General features: G+C 45.9%; 1 protein-coding gene across 1 annotated transcript in view; it reads right to left on the reverse strand.

Moving 5' to 3' along the window:
- The window catches only part of LOC131287427 (uncharacterized), a 154,331-nt gene that overhangs the window by 78,767 nt on the left and 55,378 nt on the right, over window positions 1–20,186 (reverse strand). The window contains exons 2-3 of the mRNA XM_058316476.1: window positions 18,263–18,473; window positions 14,157–14,278 (exon numbers count right to left, since the gene is read on the reverse strand). Coding sequence (XP_058172459.1) covers window positions 14,157–14,278; window positions 18,263–18,473 — 333 coding nt within the window. The remainder of the gene's footprint in view (window positions 1–14,156; window positions 14,279–18,262; window positions 18,474–20,186) is intronic.

Genomic DNA, 20,186 nt, shown 5'->3' on the forward strand with positions numbered 1-20,186 from the left:
CCCCTTTTTCCTATCCCGATTCTAGCACAAACCACCTGTGGTGCTCGTTAAGCGGTGGGGTTTCTTTATAGCTTAAAAATTACCGGAACGGATTTTCCATTCTTTTTCGCTGTGTTCTTAAAATACAAATTACCACGAGCGTTGGCAAAGGACACCGTTTAAGGAAAAAGGGGCAAATGAATCACAACGAAGACAGAGGATGGATTTCACAGAAACACGGAAACCCCCAACCGGACGCCGCCGGACCGCGCCGTCCCGACGTCGGGCGAAAGGAAATAAAAACCACTTGATGCATTATTTATGAGCGCGCCGAACGCGGGAAAGTGAAAAACGGATATGCTATTTACGTACCCCCCCGCGGTGTCCAGACCGTGACCAGATCGCGCCAGGCATGTGTTTGCGACTATGCGTGTGTGTGTGTGTGTAAGTGTTGTTCCAATCGGATGCAGAGGCTAACGATAGTAATCTTCCACTTACACTCTCGCCAAAGTGCGAAAGGTTCAGGTCGTCCGATCCGTTCCATTTGGGCTTTCGTTCGGTGGATGGCAAGTCCTGAGGCCACGGAAGCTCGTTACACTGACCACAGCCACCAGGATGCCCGATGCGAGAGTGGTGGAAAGCACGGGCTGGCGTCGACATTGCGTGATGCGAGGAAAAGCCATATTTCACCCGAGCAGCGGGCGATAAATTTACGGTGGCGAAAGGGGGAGGCAGGCGAGCAGGGGGTTGGCCCCATATTGGTGTCCAAATTTATGCACATACACTACCATCGATGTCGGTCCATTGGTCTTCCCCTACCCCCGTTTCCTCCACTCTCCGGCCGCCCCGCAGGGTGAAATAGTACTGTTCCTATTTCATTCGCTTCATTTCCGGGCTTGGGTGCATATTTCTAGCGCGGGCCTTAGTTGCCGAATCCTGTTCGCTCCAGGAATTGCTCTGCTGACTTTGTTTATCTTTATGTCACGCTGCTCTTTGAATTCTGGTTTTTTCTTCTTTTTTCATTTGTTCACTTGCTTTTACCGGTAAATTATACACGTTCCCGGAAAGTGGACGGCCGTAGTCCATATTCTCTTCGGTGGTCGCTTTTCCGGGCAACCCGCCGTGTCCCCGGCACCAAAGCACTCTAAGAGCCTTCCAGGATTTTTGTGGGGAGTCAGTTCTGCAGCCCTCCATTCACAATTCCCCAAGGACGAACCGACGCACCGGGACCTTCTGCGTTAGCATCGGACCGGAATGGATCGGAAAACACGAATCTCTACTTTCCATTCAGAAAAGCTGCGTACTTTTTCTATTTTTACTCCATACAAAGCTTATGCACCCGTCCCAGATGCGGTGGGGGTTTTCTTTTTCCACGCATCGTACACGGGACGTTGGCGAAGAATGCTCACTCCGGGTGGCACCAGCGGAAATGGGCACTAGTTTTCCGGCCCATTTGGGGCCTACACAATTTGGCCAACAAACCAGCGTGTGTGTGGCGGTGTCCTTGAGGCGAGAATAAAAAATCTAGAACTATATAGTTGGCCGTCTTCCAGCGTTGACAGCGGGTTCATAGTTGACGTCGACGAAGGATGTTTCATCGTAACTGACCTTCGAGGATGACAGCAGCAGAAACTAACAGTACCTTTTTTCCGAAGGTCCGATAGTTCAAGGATGACCGGGGTCCGCTTTTCGAAGCGCCATAATACGATTTGGACGCTCTCCAAGCGCAAACCATTATCGGCATGCAAATGTATTCAAACGTAATAAAATCGCGCAAACGGAATCGATTCGGGTGACGCTTTGTGGTTATGCGTTTGCACCAACTTGTTGGGGGGGCTGGGTTGGGGAAAACGAGGAAGGGGGGAAAATAAATACATTTCACAGACGCATTTCCGTAATTTATACCTTCGCACTCGGCCGTAACCATAATAAACGGGATGTGCGGAAAAACCGAAAAGAAAAAACCATTGGGTAACCCCTCGCGGCCGAATGTGTTTGACCGCGGTCCCGATTGCCGATTGAATGTGGTGAGAAGGTATAAACATATCTTCCCCCCTCGGGGAGGAAATTAAGCCAGTTTGATGTGTGGTAACAAACGAGAGAGAGAGAGGGAAAGAGAGAGAGATAAAATGCCACCAGACGGATGGAAAAACATCACAATCAGAACATTCGCCAGCGATGGATGATGTATCAATGTGGCCGCAGGTGAAATATGGTGAAGGAAGGAGAAAAACACACCGGTGGTAAACTCGATTTGGTCACTCGAATGAACGACCCCACAAAGCCTCCCCCCACCCAGAGGGTGACAACAGTGTCATCGAGCCCGAACACTGCACTCGACAAGCTCCAATATTTGTCCCCGCAGCCCGAAAAGTGGACCGAGTGCAGAAAAACAAACTGCGAATGCTACAACACTGGGGGGAAAAAAAAAGGTGGTGGAAAACATTCTCGCCGTTATCAGCGCACCGCAAGCCCACCCAGTGTGTCACACCGTCGTTAAGTGTCCGGTGCGTTAATTGGCGATCGTTCGTGAATAACTCACCGCGGGTTGCTCGTGGCCTATTCGGCCTCCATCTCCGCACCTCTTCTGCCTGCCTGCTGGCCAAAACGTTCGCTTGGAAGTGAAAACCGTTTTGGCCGATAAAAAATATTATCTTCTTTCGGTGCGATGCGGAATTTTTCCGGGAACGATAAAAAAAAAACTTCCGAAAATGGGCGTTCGAAGGAAAGGAAAAAAAAAACAGACTTGCCATTGGAAGAGTGAAAAACAAAAAAAAAAAACTTGGGAGCTCGAAGGACCTCCGCCCACGAACGCTAGGATCAGCAGGACCCCACCGTTTGGTTGGCGAACGAATAAAAAACTACTTAATTACAACTTATCTGTGGCGTCGCTGGAAGTGGAAGAGGGGAGAAGTTAGAAGGAGAAGGCGAGTTCCAACGTAGTTCCTTGGACAGTGCCCAGACACACACATACACACTACCAGCAAGTAGCGAGTGATTCCGGAATCTAGCCGGATGAAGGGCAAGATGGTAATTAGTGATAACTAAATTTAAATTAAAAGAATGAAACATTTCCGGCCCCATGAGAGTGGGCAGTGGGAAATAGGGAAAAAGGGAGGCTTGGAAGCGACTTGCCCGTCATTCGTTCACGCTTCCAACCGAGTTCCCTTTTAGTTATGGGTGGGAGGATGCGAAAGCTTGGCCACACTTGGGGGAAGCAACATCATTTCTTTATGGAATCGTTCGGACACTTTTCCTAACTAGCGCAAGCGGACCAGATGGTGGAGTGAACGTCCGATGACGAGTAATCTTTTGCAATGAAGCATTTTATTTTTTTAACATTCTTGTTTAACTTATGCTTTAAGGCAAATTAACAACTTTGGATTAATCGCAGCCTTTTTTTCTACCAAACCGAAACACTGTCTAATGAGCTTAGCAAAAGGATATAAGAGATTTACACGAGTGAGTGAGCAACAAAAAGATTACTGATTTAATGCATCTTAAGAAAAGAAGACTCATAGTTTGATGCTATATTTGCTAAGTTTTGCAGAATGAATTAAAAACTGCCTTGTTAAGGCGATCAAAAACCTGCTGAACCCTCTTTAAAATTTGATTGAGCAGGAAACCAGTTTACGTTTAATCAAACGATAATTTTGATAAACCGTTCACGAAAAGAAATCAACAAAACCCTTTCTGATCTTGCCGTTGAGGCATAACGTTTCCAACACGTGTCAGGGGTGAATCTGGAAGATTTAGGCGAGGATGTCTTCATACGATGGAAAGGTTGCTCACCTAACTCACCACGGACAAGCCCCAGATACCGAGTGTATGTCTGATGCTGGAAACGGTTGATTCATAATTAATTTCAGCAACCGCTTTCACCAGCAGAAACCGGCCGAAAGATGGCTCAAAAAATCTTTGCACATCAAATAAATGCTTTCCATCACGAGGATGGGATCTGAAATTCTCTTCGGCATTATTTTTTAACTGAAAATAAAGTATGAAACTGATTCGAATGAACTCTGGACTTAGAAGCATCGTCAAGGTTTTCATGAGCATGTTTTTTGAAAGATATTGCAGTCAAGTTGCATTTAATATAACTGTTTAATCGTACTCATTATTCGCTTCTCAAAAGAACAAAACAGAAAGACGTCTATTTTAGGTTCGAGATGTTTGCCCCTTCAAATAAAGATCCATCCATAGTATTTCAAGAATCCAAACTAAAGTAACTTAATGCAAAGTGCTCTTTTGTTTCAAACACTTAAAGATAAATCATTTTCGTAAATATGGTACGCTTTCAGCGACGGAGCATAAAGAATAGAAATGACATGAACTATTTGGAACATAATTTATGGCCTCATATGCAGTTTATACATACCATACATTTGACAAAAAAAAAAACCATAGCCCGGCGTATTTCAGTGGAAGAGCAAGTGAAAACGGAATAATAAAATATGAATGGCTCCGCGAAATTCCTCGCATTATTTCGCGCTTCTTCAAACGACAGGGTCGTGAACTCGGCCGGAAGCATAAAAATCTCGTTGCTCGGAAAAGCGTGGACCCAAAAACCACCGGAAGGGAAGGCCACCGACACCGACTGCGAGAGTGAATGTTTGTGGATGTTGGTTGAGAATGGTGTAAATATAAACAGCGGCAAGGCATACTCAAGGATCTGCACCAACACACAGAAGTCACTCATTTTCGGTTCAAGCTTTCGTTCGTTGTCTAACCGTGTGTCCTCCGGAGGATCCAGCAGTATATCTGACGCTGGGGAAAGTGGATGGAAAAGACATTCCGTCCGGGAACGAACGAAAAACATGTACGAAGAGCAATGGGATATGTCTGCCACGAGGAGAGAAGGGATGGACATGGAAGGGAGGCATGCAAAATAAACGCTATAAGTCACACAAACACACAAAGAAAGCCACCGTTGACGGTGCCATCGCTCCGGAGGTGCGTCCGGTTTCGTTCCGTTAGGATAATTTATGTGTTTTAATTAGACTTCATGTCGGTGTGGCCACCCGTGTGTCTGTTTGTGGGTGTGTTTTTGGCGTGCTAGGGCCCAAAAAATCCATAGTTTATGTTTGAGTCAGACAAAGCAAAAAAAAAAAAAAACAGCCGAACACGGATCAAAAAACTGGAAAACGTTTATACAATTTGCTTTACGAGCTTCACTTAACAATGGTAGCTAAACGATCCGGGAGGCTAATCCGGAACCTGGAACCCACCCGGAATACACCCACCCACCACCAGTACGCACTTGACGAACCCCTTTCGAGTTAGAAAACAAAGCTTTTCCTACTAATCGCAACTAAAAATAACACATAGGCTGCTAATCCCACGACCCGGGCGAACGCAACGGGAACTAGCCAATCGTTAATGTAATCCCACCGGATGCCAAAAATCAGGTTAATGTAGAACCCTGCCCATCACCCTGGACATTCCTCAACCGGGCGAGGCGACGGCCTTTCCACACCGCGCGACCTGTTCATGCTTCAATCACGACACGGCACGGGGATCAACATTGGAGAGCTTTTCAATTAGGGCTACTCCTCCCCTTACACACACACATTGTGCCATCCAAGCGCTACCTTTCGGAATATGGACTTTTTTCGGCCATATATTTCCTTTTTCCTACACGCCCACCGTCCGAGCGAGCTGTAATCCATGCGTGTGCCGAAAATTTACCCTACACGAAACGTTTTCTAGCAGGGAAGAGGAAACATGGGGTAATAAGAGAGAGGTTCGAGTTAAGGATTACGGCGGGCGTGAATGAATAACGACCAGGAAAAATCCCCTCCTCATTAGAGGACGGTTTCGGGAGGTGGGGGTTTGCGGTTTTCCGAATAACTGTGATTATGATCAGCATTTCCAATTATGCTAATTAGATCAATAAATTACTGCGAGTCGAACGGAACGCAACGGTATGCGCGGTGCTACAAGTGATCCGCTTTTCAGGTTCAATATTTGCCAACTACGTGCCGCTGGTGTTGGTTTTTCGCGCAGCTCAAAAACCACATCCCGTTCAACGGTGCTGCACAGTGGGCACGGTGCCGAAGAGGATAGGAATATTAGGGTGGATTCACTGCTCTATTTAAAATGTACAAGTTATGCTGTCAATATCCGTTTTATTAAATTTGCATTAATTTTAATATACAATGACAGGTTGATAGCGTTAAAATAAGTTTACAGGACGTTACAATGAAATATTGCCCTTTGTTGTTGTTGTTGTTGTTGTTTTCAAGAATATTTTTATCCATTTCTTTAATGAAATGTCGTTTATTGTGGGTGTTATTTATACAAGCTTACATTTCCATTTGTACAAATTATTACAAGTAATTGTAATAAATTATCATTGTTTCCAACGAATATTTCAAATGGGACTATGACAGCGACGAAAACCGGAGCTAGCGCGCAAAAGTTCTTTCGTTTATCATACCTACTTAAAACTTAACAGACACAGAATAAATTTTTTTTATGTAAAAATTATAATTATATGAAGGTGTTCTTCACATAATAACAAAGTTTGTGTGTTTTATCATGAAATCAATGGCCATCAATCGTTTTATATTCCGTTTTACTTCTCCGGTTTCCATGCCGTATAGGTTTACAATATTACATTCAGTACTTCAATTGAAAGACTTTTTTGATTGAGCAAAGCAGTATGAAGTGGAAAACCTGCACCACTCGTTTATTGTACCATGTTCGGATCTTATGTCATACAAAATGCATTAAATCGTATGAGTAAAGAACAGAGCACACTACTATACATAAACTATAAACCAGCTTCGAGTGATTTGTCAAAGGTCGAAACCCGGGGCCAGCCTGTATTTGATTTTGTTATAAGTGATTGGTGTGATTAACCAAAAGTTTAAAACAATACTCGAATAAAAGCAATACAATTTGGACACTAGTCATAACAATTGTCCACAGATGTCGACTACAGTCATTTGTTACGAATGTCCCTTCTATCCATGACTGTTCTCGTGTCTTTTTCCATTTGGACATAATCTCTCTCGCTGTGCGCTGGGCACGGGCGACGTCTGAGGGTGGGTGGGATAATTTCTAGCGTTTCGAGCAAAATAATTGGCTTATTGTTGCAGCCGGCAGTGCCACAATGCCAGAAAAAGGGACCAGATTCGGATGCTATTCCCTCTTCCGAGGGCATCCAACCACCTCGCATCGAATAATCGACCATCCCCCACCTCAGGTAAGCTGAAGCCAATAATCAATTCAGAACCACCCCGATAACGCCTCCCCTTTTCTGCTCTTGTCCTACCCGCAAAAAGGTTGTAATATTTTCCGCACCCTCATCAACATCAACCGGGAGCGAGCGTTTCCGTGTTCCGTGGAGGGTGGTTCGGTACGTGCCTTCTAGGATTCGTTATCACCTCATATAATACATAAAGATAGCCGTCGCCGTAGGAACCGAAGTCCCTGGGCAAACAAGGATAAGAGTCCCGGCCAATCGAACGGTGGTGGTGGGTGTGTATGTGTGTGTTTTGCTTGGCGTTCGTGGGTTTTGTGTACCAAAAATCAGAACCAAAACAGCCGAGTCAGCGGTACTCGGAGTGGCACAAACGATTCATAATTGGATTGGACGTCATTGTGGCAGAAAACGCTCGCCGAGCGTCGTCCCTTCGGAACCGTTCATTACTAGGAGCATCGAAGATGGCGCTGATCGCAACTGTTTTCCGGGGAAACCCCGAACGGAGGGATAATCTGGGAATCCGTGAAAGGAGAAAACTACTTCACCGGAAACCGTGTCCCAGCGGATGCTGTGTTGGGATGTCGAAACAATATCGATAGTTCACATGTACTAGACGGGGGACGGGGACGGGGAAACAAAGTGAACACGGGGGAATTCTTGCTCGCCTGCGACCACCAGTTTGAGGCTGTCGTGTGGTTCTAGAGCTCAGTTCTCGAATGCACACTCGCGAGAAAGCTTCCCCAAAAGTCAATTATTTCGTGGCACAATTTAACATATCGCTTCGCTCTACCGGCGCGTTCAGTCGCGTAGCATTCATCTGCATCGTTCCCCGGCGGGTCGGGAAAAAACCCGACGCACGGTACATTTCGTTTGCAAGGATGCCGTTTCCTACCATTTTTCTCCCGCCTCGAGGCAAACCGAGCCGGGTGGGAGAAAGAAACACCTTCCTTTGTGAAAGGGTGCAAACTGCATCCCATCCGGTGACTGGCGAGAGATTTCTCTTATTCTTTTATTTCCCTTCAGAATGTACCCGGTGCAAGTGCAACGATGCTTCCGGTTTCACCTTCATTCGTGTAGCGACCGTGGCAAATGAACGAGCGCACGGCGAGTGCATCACGGGTTTCACTTATTCATGCACTTCCTTGCGCGAGCTCATGCAGCCGGTACGCTTCGGAATGTGCATCGCTGGCGGGAGTGAAACGCGTGTTGGTCCGGGGACCGCCAGGACCACGGGACATCGAAGCGAACCCCGTTCGGTTTACGTGTTGCCCCGTTGTTCTTCATCATCGTGCGCCACCCCGATGGGGCGCCATTTTTGTGCTTTTTTGTGTTGCTTGGCAGGACCGTTTTGTTCGCCGTTTCGTTGTGCGGTACGCCGAACGGAAGGTTAGCAAAGGAAGAAGCCAAAGAACATCCTGTTGATTTATGAAACTCACCGTTAGAGACAGTAACGAAACGATTGTTTTTCCAAAGACTGGATTGGAGTGGACGGTAGGTGCGGCGCGGAACGGTATCGTAGCCGTGCGTTTAACAATGCTAATTATTTTGTTTGTTCGTTAGTCTCGCCGATTGTGTTCAGTTTCGGAAACTTTTGCATTTCATGCTTTTCTCGATTAATAACAGGTTATTTAAATGCTTGCATCACTTATCTATCGTCATCTGTCAAACGCTTACAAAACTTCAAACCAGCACTTGTAAACACCATTTAGCAAGGCAACGTGTTCTATTAGCTTATCTGAACTTTACAATTTACGCCCCGGTTTTGTTAATTATTACCAACTTCGCTAAAAAGATAGGACAGGACAAAGCTATATTCTGCTCCACCGTTGTTTTGACAATTAGTTCGAAAAGTGTTACACGAAATAGATCACCGGAAATTCTGGATCACAGTGTTCCAGTTGTGACTCTGGACCTCACAGATATTGTAGTAAAGTAATATCCTGAGTAGTCGAAAGTGCTTCTCGTTGCTCAGTTATGGGATATGGATCTTTTTAGTCGCCATGATATGTCCGAAATCAAGTCTGACGGTCTTCCTCATTTGCAACTTTTCTCCAGAACATATACAGAGCGTAATTCGGAACTCTCTTGTTCAGTTAGTGAAATATGCTAATCTTTAGGCCACTCGTGAATTGTAAACAAATTCCAAACGGTTTATAGCCCGTTACATGGTATGCTGCGGGTTCCCTTTTTATTGATCATGATCATTCCTAATATAAGTTTGGACAAATCTACAAAGCGATCCATACGATATAATTCATATGTTAGTATAGTGAAAATCTATTGTTTGACTACTGTATCGTATTTTATGTATAATTTCCAGATTTTATGAATAATTTTTTATCTGATTGAAAGTTACCAATCGATGAAAGCTGCATTAATATAATTTGGCTTAAAATTAGTTAAGTAATGTTATGATTAAGCATCTTGAGAAGATTGATGTAAGTACTGTAAGTTATCAGTATCTAAAGTTGTTTTTAAAGATCCTTGATGTTTATGTCCATATTTCATGTCATATATAAAACAGTTTGTGTGCTTCAATTACCAACTTTTATTTCTGTATAATTTATTATGACACCAACTCGATTGATTTCAACGCAAGTAGACACATAAATTAATATAAAAATAAAACATTATCAGCAGTCCTTATTCTAGAAAGCGTTTCGTGCACCTGGGTTGAATTTCGCATTTTTCCTAGAAAATAAATGGCACTTCATCCCATTTACTACCCTAAACGTTTCTACTCCCATACCATCTCGGTACTCATAAACCTGTCAAATCCCACCGTGCTAAAACCGTTGTTTTCGAAAAAATGTTTACCATTACTTCGAGCACCAGCCAACGCGCAGTACGTGAACCGGTTACTCGTTCGATGAAGCCCACCATAAAGAGTGTCAACCTGCGACCTGGCAGAATCGCCTAACACGTGAGCTCGTTACACACATATTTGTGCACCTGCTACCCAAGTTTTGCTGCCAAGAAAATTCAAGCCCTCCCCCAGCCCGGCCAAAGGCATGAACCACCCCCTCGTCCCCGGAGTACAGGCCATCGAGCAGTCTAATGAAATCAAATCGAATGAATATTTATCGATCCGCGGAAGCTGCAATCGGATGGCTGGCTGAAGCAGAAACGCTGCGCCCGCGGAGTATCGTAGCCGAAGGAAGGAAAGGGACATCAGAAGAGCCAGAAGTACCTCCAAGCAGCCGAACCCGATAGTACGGCATGCGATTTTCGAACGTCGCGTTCACCAGAGAACGAGTGAAAGGTTGTGAAAAACGGGAAAACACACACGAACACACAGACACCAGAAAATAAAAACAAAATGAAGTACAACATCCAGGCGGTAATGATGATATCGGGACTTTTATCTCTCAATCGGTACATTCAGCTGCGCGCTTTGGGAACACCGTAGGATGATCGCATATTGACGGCAATTTGGACGGAAAGGCAAAACGATTGATTGCCATTTTCCTCGTGCCTTCGATTTTCATACTATTCCTGAACGAACGCGATTGGCAAAACGAACCGAACACATTCAAAAATGATAAAAATTTGAATGGTTTAAATCAAACCACAAAGAAATGGAATAAAAGCTACTGAAGCGTATTACTTACAATGAGGCTTATTGCACGGTTGTAAATTAAGCAATCAGCTTTAAATGCGTCGAAGAATATTATTCGTACACCTATATTAAATTTTAATTTTGATTTTGAAAATGCAATTTAGTGTTCGCATAAAACGAAACATTTCCGCTTAAAACAGTATCCTTGAAAGCGCCACAAGTTGAACTACGGCTCGGGAGAGAAATCGGCAACAACGCCGAGTGCTGGCGGCCCCCAAGCGGTTTGCGACAACTCGTACCGGAAAATAGTATCCTGCGAAATAATCCTCACTCGCACGAGGGTTTCGCTGCTGCGGACGGCCGACGGCCACATCACCACATCCCGAACGTGAACGTTCGTCGGAACGGAATGACTGGAATGACAATCGAGCGTCGGACGCCAGGATGACAGGAAAAGTGTTAAGTTCAGTGCCAACGAATCCTTCCACTGCCGAGGAAAAACCCCAACCCGTCCCGGGGGCGATGATGGTGATGATGACGGTGCTGCTGATGAGGAAAAGACCACCGTTGATGAGAACGGCACGCTTGGCAAATGCCATCCCCGGCGAGAACAATTCGTGCACTCAGTCAGAAAATTTCTCCTCACCAAGTAGTGGGATGAACCCGGGTGGGGGTGGGAAAATGAAAATAAAAACATTTCCAGTGAACTGAACGAGCCCGCTTTAAAGGCACTGGTGCGGGTGAGTGTTTGTATGTACGTGCAGTAGCACGCCGGGTGCAAGTGTATCATTTGCATCTGGCAGCTGCACCGGGGGACAATTGCACTAATAATGCAACGACAATGCACCGAAATCCCCGACCGTCACGGTTTAAAACGGAAAGCAATCGACGAAGCGGGACGCCGGGCGCACAAATTACTTTTAAAAAAAAGCTGAAGAACGAAATTAGTTTTCCCGGCTCCACGTGGCAGTGCGGGGATAAAATTGCAACCGGAACGAAAGTCCACCACCGCCGGTTGCACGGCGGAAAACGAGACAAACAAAAATGGCCAGAAAGATTTCCCTTGCGGCTAGACGAAACCGAAACCGAACATGATCATGCCATCCCGTTCGGTACACTTTTGACGGTTTACCCTTCCCCAGTCGCCCGCAATCTGACGTGGAAAAACCTCGTACCCGTCAAATTTCGAATCCCGCAAACACGACGAAACTCCACTTGGGCCGCTTCGGGGCTTTTCGAGGACTTTCCACAAGTTGGGTAGCGGCAAAACCCGAATCACAAATTATTATGCATTTGCAATACGCACACCTACACACACGCACACACACAAATTTACCGGCTTATGTAAGTGTAGCGAGACGAACATAGTAATAGATAAAGAGAAAACCACTGTGAGAAAAGGAAGTCAAGAAAATGGAGGCCATTTTCCGGGGAACAAAGTACTGGAATACTCGAAAATGCACACTAAGCCTTCTCGTTGCCCAACCCGATCTCCTCTCGCTTCCTTTTTCGCCAACCACTGTCCGACAACCTGTGCAACGAACACACGCCCTCTTAGACGGACGAACGACGGAAAAACTACATCGTCCGACAGGGATTTGACCAACCTGCCCGAAACCACGCGTTCCGCTTTTACAATGACCCGCCCAAGGACTCTATTAGTGCTCTTATTCCATCACGGCACTCGCCAAGGGCTGGCAAAAAAAAAAGAAACCACGAGAAGCCCAAAACAAATGCTGCAGGCATGTTCCATGGTTTTTCATTTTGGTTCCAATTTTTTTTCCTAAGCTCGTAGTTTTCCGTCGCGAGTGGGAATTAAACTTGTTGAAAAGCCATTTATTTTTCATTATGAATAAAATTACTGAATTTTTGCTTCCGCTTTTTCGAACGGTGGTGGTAAGGGTGGTGGTGTTGTTGGTGGTGGCACTTGGGTTTGTCGTATGTAGGTACGACGGCTCCCTCCATCCCCCTCTGTCCCATGTGTACCCCCAGCCACATTCATCCGGAGCGGAGGCTAACATCCATCTGGAACGGATTCGCCGCTGGCCGACAGTTGCCCATGGGAGCTTCGACAGCAGAAGCAGAAAATCGGGCCAGTGTTGGTGCTTGCCTTTTTGCTGCCAACCACCGGAACACAGCTACCAATTTCCCGACGAGCCAACCTGTAGGTACGCCGGGAAACCTCGTTGTTGACGCTTGTCCGTAGTCCGGATGCGATTTCCAAGTGTGCCATAGCTTATGCATTACCGGTTTGAAATGAAGTTAAAAGCATTGGGCCTTTTCTTTCTTTTTCAATGGACGGTTTTTCCGTTCTCGTGAGTTCAACTTTGGATCGGTTAAAAAGTTTTCTAAATTTGTGGTAAAGCTAACGTAAATCGCTTAGTAAGAGAATACAACACGCAGAGGGAAACCGATTTAGAATATCTCGAAAATTTTAGACGAGTAAGATTTACGTGAAATAACAAAAATATTGTTCCAAATAATTAATTTTGTTAAATAAAAAAAATACTAGAGGAGAAACTTCAAGAAAGTAACTTATCTTCCAATGAGAGCTTTCCAACAATTTACCTTTTACAATATCCCATCGATGCAAATAACTTACCACCACTAAAATCAACATTACATGTAAGCTAAACATTTGATCTTGAAGCGATACCATCGGATGCGGGAGTTAGTACGATTTTCCACCTCAGCAGAACCTCAAAAAACCCAACTAAAAGACGAACGATAGTGCAATCTTCTTAGCGGCAGGTAATTACAAGCGTAACTACATGCATCCTCCACAAACCGCCTGCCGTGTGTGCCTCCTCTGTATTAGTGTATCTGTGTCGCTACCCGGAAAAGTTTCCAAAATGAACTATTTGCGCACGGCGGAAAAGTGCTCCGGTGCGGATGATGAAAAGTGCATTCGTTGGAAATGTTCGCGCATCAAGAACATCCCAGTTCCCCTCTTTTTTATTTGGCCAAGTTCTGCACTTCGGGAAACCGAAAGGCACCGGCCCATCCCAACACTATTTTCCCCATAATCTCTTCATCCGCGGAGTAGTGGAAGCGTCGTCGGACGTTAAATCCTTGACTTGATGCCGGTTTGGAAACTTTCGCAATCAACTCCCACCGGCAGGGCCTCTCTTTTACTCGTTTTTCCTCGCATTGCCAGGGATGTGATCCACTTTCGGGTGGTTTACGCGTCGCGATCCGCGCAAAGTTAGGCACATTCGTGATTTAGGTGGAAGGTGGAAAATTAATTTGTTCTTATCTTTCCCGAAAGAGCTTCCGCCCGCCCGCGAATTCCTTCCGAGACGGTACATTCGTCTTCTTCGCCTCGGCTCTGATTAGCGTATCCTGGAAGTAACGAGCCTCAAAAGCGCCTAAAAAGAAGGTTTCTGGAGAAATACAACCATTGCCTACCTTCCACGATGCCGGTGTAGATGCGCGAAAGATCGTAGTCCATCGGACCGTCGGTACTCTCGATCTGGACGTTCTGTGCGAACACCGACCGTGGGTCCTCCCGCAGCACCAGCCGGAACTCTCTGGAATGAAGGAAAGCAAAGGAAAAGCGAACAAATGCATGAGAATTCAGCTAATTCGTTGAGTCATGTGGGTCATTTCCTTCCCCGAGTTCGGAACCGTCGTTCCTAGTCGTGTCTTCGTCACGCCGACGCTAATGGAGTGGCCGCTGTCACTGTTCGCGGTTGGTTCTTACGCCGGCAAACTTTTCGCATATAAAACTGCCCCGATGGAACAATGGACCCGTCTTACTTTTCGGCCCGTTCTGAGTCACCGAAAACCGCAAACCCCTCCGGATGGAGTGGGAGATGGGGGGGAAAGAAGCTTGTTTAAACTTATTATGACCCCCATTGCCGACCGATGTATATTCTTTCTCCATTCGCCGATGGAGAACTTCGTGCCGGCGACTCTGAGTTGAGTTATACACACACCTACACACACACCCTGTAGCTGGTGAAACTATCTTCAAACCTACAACTGATAACCAAGATGTTCCTACGGCGGACACTTCCGGTTTCGAGCGATAGGGGGAAAAAAGACCGGTGCCGGCAAAAAAGGTTTACAATACAGTTCGCTTGCACACCGGCGGAAATCGGCGTTTCCATTGTCAAATGGTGAGCGGGAAAAGTTTTACCAACTTCCCGCCAGCCCACTTTTCGGAGGCTTTTGGTGAGGGTTGTGGTGCAGAAGAAGCGGGACAGCGTGTTACTCCGGCCCCCGGCCCCTCATGTGACCCATGAATCAACCGGCCAAATAGTGCCTACCCGGAAAACCCTGTCTAGAGCGTCCAGCAGCTCGGAGCACACGGGGCTCCCTGTCAGATATTCATTTTCCGGACAATATTTGGAGAAACCCACCCGATCCGAAACCGACGGAGGATGAGGAGCCGTTACCTAGATGAAACTTATGTCTCCGGAAAAGTTCCGGGAGTAAAGCATAAAGTTTGCCGAGGTTATAAAATGGAATACAAGGCTTATCGGTTACCAGCTGCTGCTGCTACTATTGCTGCGTCAGCTCCAGCGTTGTCTTCTAGCGCTCCTACTCTTATGCTCCTGCGGTTAAACTACACACTCACCCACTCGCTCTGTCTTTGCAGCCAACCTTTCGCCGGTTTTTTCGATACGTTGGGAGTTGATACTGGGAAATGCGGAAAAAAAGGAAACAAGTCCATAGGAAGCAGCAATGGAATTGGGAAAGTTTTCCACACCTGTGTGCCGTACATGGCGTTCGATGGGTTCGCGGAAGTATGATATTACCGGAAGCGAAACTTTCCCCACGAACTATCGTGTAAAATTAATCAACTCAAATGTGATCCTGCATGGCCAATGGAGCGCCAGTTTCGCTCCAATTCCGGGCCAGACTATTCAGGCTGGTCTGGAGTATCACTTCCAAAGACCACAACGGTCGATGGTTACGTGGATCATCGCATACTAGAAAAAAAAGGCATGAAAGAGTTCCACGCAATCCGCGAATCGAATATCGTTCGTAACTGAGTTATTGGAAAGTACCAGAGTTTATGTCTCATTATTATCACTGTGGTTGGGCGTTGGTAGAAACAAAAAACATATTTATGAGCCCTTCGAGAGGTAGCATCCATTTTTTTTGTCATATACCATGTAGCGAGAAGTTGCAGTGGGATATCCACGTTGCACTCACCCTGAAGCCGCTGCAAACTCGTTGGATACCGCCTCGGACGGTCCGTGTCAGCGCGAGCTAATCAGTGCGGGAAAACAATGTTCCAGCCAGAACTTTGTGTGACACGAAACACATGTCGGGTGGTGTTCCCGGGCCCTCCTCCGTTGGTGCATCCCAGTTTGGCAGAGTTTAATGAAAATGAGCTACACAGCCGCACGGAACGCCTCGGACGCCAACCGTGTGGCCACACGGATGTTGGGTACGCTTTCCGATGGCTCCAAAGGGAGAGTCGGACGATGTCACAGAGTCGCACACAAAGGCAGGCGGGTCGAGGATGTGTAGAAGGAGACGGTGGTTGTGTTTCCCAAACAACATCGAATGCAACATCTGTCGACCGCCGGTGGCGGATTAGGCCAGAAGGACACAAGTGCAGAGGGATACAAAGTATCCCATCAGGCTGAGGTCCCTCCCTCCTCCCTCTTGCTACCGTTTCTTCACCCAGCACGTTTCGATTTCCAACGTGTCCGAAGTTCCACCAACAACGTCACCACGGCACCAGACAACCGCCGAGCAGGAGGAAAACGACAACATCGTCGACCGGAAACTTTTCGTCATGGGCAGCATCTCTGTTTCGCTGGGTTCGTGCAGCCCTTCGTACCGTCCGGGCGATTTCGGGCATGCGGGGCCACCGACCGTGGCACCGACAATTGCCGACCAAACGAATCTATTCGACCGACGGACGGACGACAAACGGTGTTGCCTGCGATCGGGCCGGTGGTCCGTTGCGTGGCGTGATTGGATGGGAAATTGTTTTAATACAAATGAAAGAAAACTAATGGCGCAATTTGTTTCGGGCAAGCTTGCGTCCCGGCGCGGTCATTCGGTGGTGATGCATTTTCCGAAAACAGATCGCTTTCCGGTGGATGCAATTTATTGTCGCACCAAATGTCGGAGGGCCGCCTTCGAAGCCGGGAGAAAATTGAATTCGTTTTTCACTGATAAGAAGCCGACCGCCGGTTTGGCAGCCATCGGAGCAAGAGGTACGTTTCTGCTGCCTACGAGTTGAGCCATTTTCATTTGATTAATTGTTTATATATCGTCGTTATTTTTCTCAAGTCCAATCGAGTTTCGTCGGGTGGTCTCGTTTTGTTACAGTTTAAAATTAAAACATTTAAACAAGTGATGAAAACCAATAAATTAACATTAGAAAACTAACATATTACTTTTCATAAACATTTGAATAGTGGTCCATCAACGGCAAAAACTACTCTTGTTTGTTAAAAAATGTTAAAATTACTATTAGCATACATACATTGAAAAAAATGGTAGCACAATAAAGTATCATGCTGCTATACTAATAAAGGGTAAAGTTTCTAATGAATGGTGGAAGTTGGAAAAACATAATTTTCGAACCTCATGCCAAATACCTATGATATGTACGCTTTGCATACCGGCACCATCAATGCAATGCGAATGATTATTTTCAAATGCCTTCGATGTTGACATAAAATAGAAAAAATAGGTCAACAACTAGTAAAATAGCGAAATTTATTTTTATCAAACATAATTTTGGGGGAATTTTAAATTCACTGAGCATAAGTTAAGAGTATGTTTTATGAAGACTATGTATAAAAGCCATGTATAAGAGATTTACATAAACATTGTATACCGAAGAAGAATTTTGCAGGGGAAATAACCATCAAAAGCCGAAGTTTCAAGTTGATGTTATACAAATTCAAGTTGATGTACAAATAGGGATTTAATAAAATTGCGAAATTTCGAAAGACGCTGCTGAACAAATAGATTCTGTATGCCACTTTACTTAGCAACTATATAGCACAATAAACTGTATGTGGTATAACGTTTGTTACGTTTTCCACTTGAATGTCAATCGGATGAAGATGTGAAGCTCTTTATTGGCCAGTTTATACTAGTTTAGATACTTATATCTTTAACACGTTCGGTACCACGTAGTATTTGTGGTAAACTAGGTTGGTTATGTTTCGAAATGGCTGATTATTGGGAAATGTTAACTGCTACAGCTGAATTATTAGTTGCCTTTTTCTACCTCCTTTTTAACGCCCTGTTTTGTTTGTAAAAGAGGTGCAAAACTCGTCCGTTGATGGTATTAGTTTTGGTACGGAATGTTGTAAGATGTTTTGACTGAGTCTTAATAAAACTTATTTGGCTTAGTACACCCATAAAACATACAAAAACACTTGTTTAAGTCTACTATACATTGAAAATGTTTCCTAGGCATAAATATGTTTGTCCAAGACAGTTTCAATAACTGTTTTTGAAGTCTCTCTTTTGTAAAGTAGTCAAGTACAAAAATCAGTTAAATAAAGTACCCATTCTTGCCCAAAACTTACCGATCATGAGCGCGGAAATCTAACCGCACAACGTTGGCCGGACCGTACGCGGCGGAGCTGTGCTCGTAATTGATGCTGCGTCGTCGCCTCCGGTGCTGCTCGTGGTGCTGGTGTGCGAGCTCGAGCAGTCCGCGATCGAACCGGGCCGGTTCCCAGTACCGGATGAACGGGTTGATCGTCGAATCGTCCCCACCGGCCGCCAGCGGTGGTGCTGAAATGGAGCGTAAAAAAGGAAACAAAACGAAAGCGCATAAGCAACACATCGAAACCGGTCAGAACGGGCACGAAACGGGGAGCATATGGTGTATGTAAAGGCATTACGGCGTGTCGGAAACGCGAGGGATCCGCGCGCACGGGTAGCATTAATCGGTAGCATTCGGTGGCAATTGCTGCCAATGGCCCGGCGGTCGGCGAATTACTGACATGGGATTCACTTTAATCTCGACGCAAAAAAAAATGGGGGAAAAGGAAAGCAATGCTGTCCGCGATGGCACGAAATCGAACCGAGCCGCACAAATCACGTACCCAACCTCCGCCCGGGAGCCGTTGCTCGTGTTTCATAATTCACCTTCACGCTGTGCTGTAACGTATTGGATGGTACGGAACGGCAACGAAGGAACCGCGAGGGTCATGCCGAAAGCGAGGAGGAATAAATTTCCATCTACCAGAACACAATTACAGGAAGCAACGCCGATAAGCTACGCGCAGTCACATTCCAGCTTCATCCACCGGAAGTGACATCCCGTGTACCACCCCGCATCGGGAAAGAGAGTGGGAAGGGTGGGGTTGTTGATGGATATTCGATAAGGCAACATAACTCATGTGGGCGGGACAGCCAGCCCTTCCCTCCTGCCGGTTCTGGTGTCGCGTTCCATAATTTAACGTACATTACGACGCGCACGTAAATTAATACCCAGCCTACGCGTATCGAAATCTCTATTAACTCGCAATGCATTGATTAAACATGTCGAGTTTGGATAGTGATTGAAGAAAGAACAGCAAAAGCTTAAGTTTGCCTGTTCGTGTAACGACTCTATTTTGAAAATAAAATGCTAAGCTGTCTTTCGTCAAACAGTGCCGACGCCTGAAGTTAGGCTACGGTGAGTGCACTGAACGATGGTTTTGAAAAATTAACCGTTCGACCCACTGAAAGCTTGTTAAAATAGATCGTTTAGTTTTCATTTGCAATTAAAATAATTTTGTGGCGCAACCGAAAAGCAATGGTAGTTAAATTTAAATAAAACGAATCCTTTATGGATCATGAATTGAAGGCACTTACATCGCCTTCTAATTGAATCGATATTCAATAAGTAACTAAATTACTCTGCCATCTTTTTTATTAGACAGCGAGTATGCCTGCTTTTCACAAACAGTCGTCCCAATGACGCTAAATACGGAATGGGATCCATTTTCAGAGCTTCCAACCATGACTTAGGTACACACTCTACCACGGAAGGATCTCTTAGGAGCTCAGATACGCCTCCCCGAAATCGGGAACAAACAGATTCGACGGGATTGTAAATTCACTGAGTACATGCCATTATCCTTCGTCGATGTAAATTCAATTTCGGCAACGCGCAGTACACGCTCCTCACCCGGAAGAGCACACTGAAATCGGCATCTCGCCAATTTTGCCGAACAGGTCGCAGTCGTCCTGTCGCCCTGTCGGGAGACGGTGGGAGACAGTGAAGCCGCTTCGCGAAAAGCCAACGCGGTGCCGGGAGTAAATGAAATTACATTCGGTACCGAACCGTGTCGTGTTCGACTGCCACCTTCGGCGGCGCACGGCGGTATGTCAGGATACGGTATTGTCAGAAAGTAACACGATTACGATTACGATGGCCCAGACGGTGGCTCTCAAGTAGGCTCGGTGGGGTGGAAATTTTACACGGGCCCTCCCCCCCCACTCCCACGGGGAGCACGC

Source organism: Anopheles ziemanni, chromosome 3 (genome assembly GCF_943734765.1).
Source record: "Anopheles ziemanni chromosome 3, idAnoZiCoDA_A2_x.2, whole genome shotgun sequence".
Taxonomy (NCBI): Eukaryota; Metazoa; Arthropoda; class Insecta; order Diptera; family Culicidae; genus Anopheles; species Anopheles ziemanni.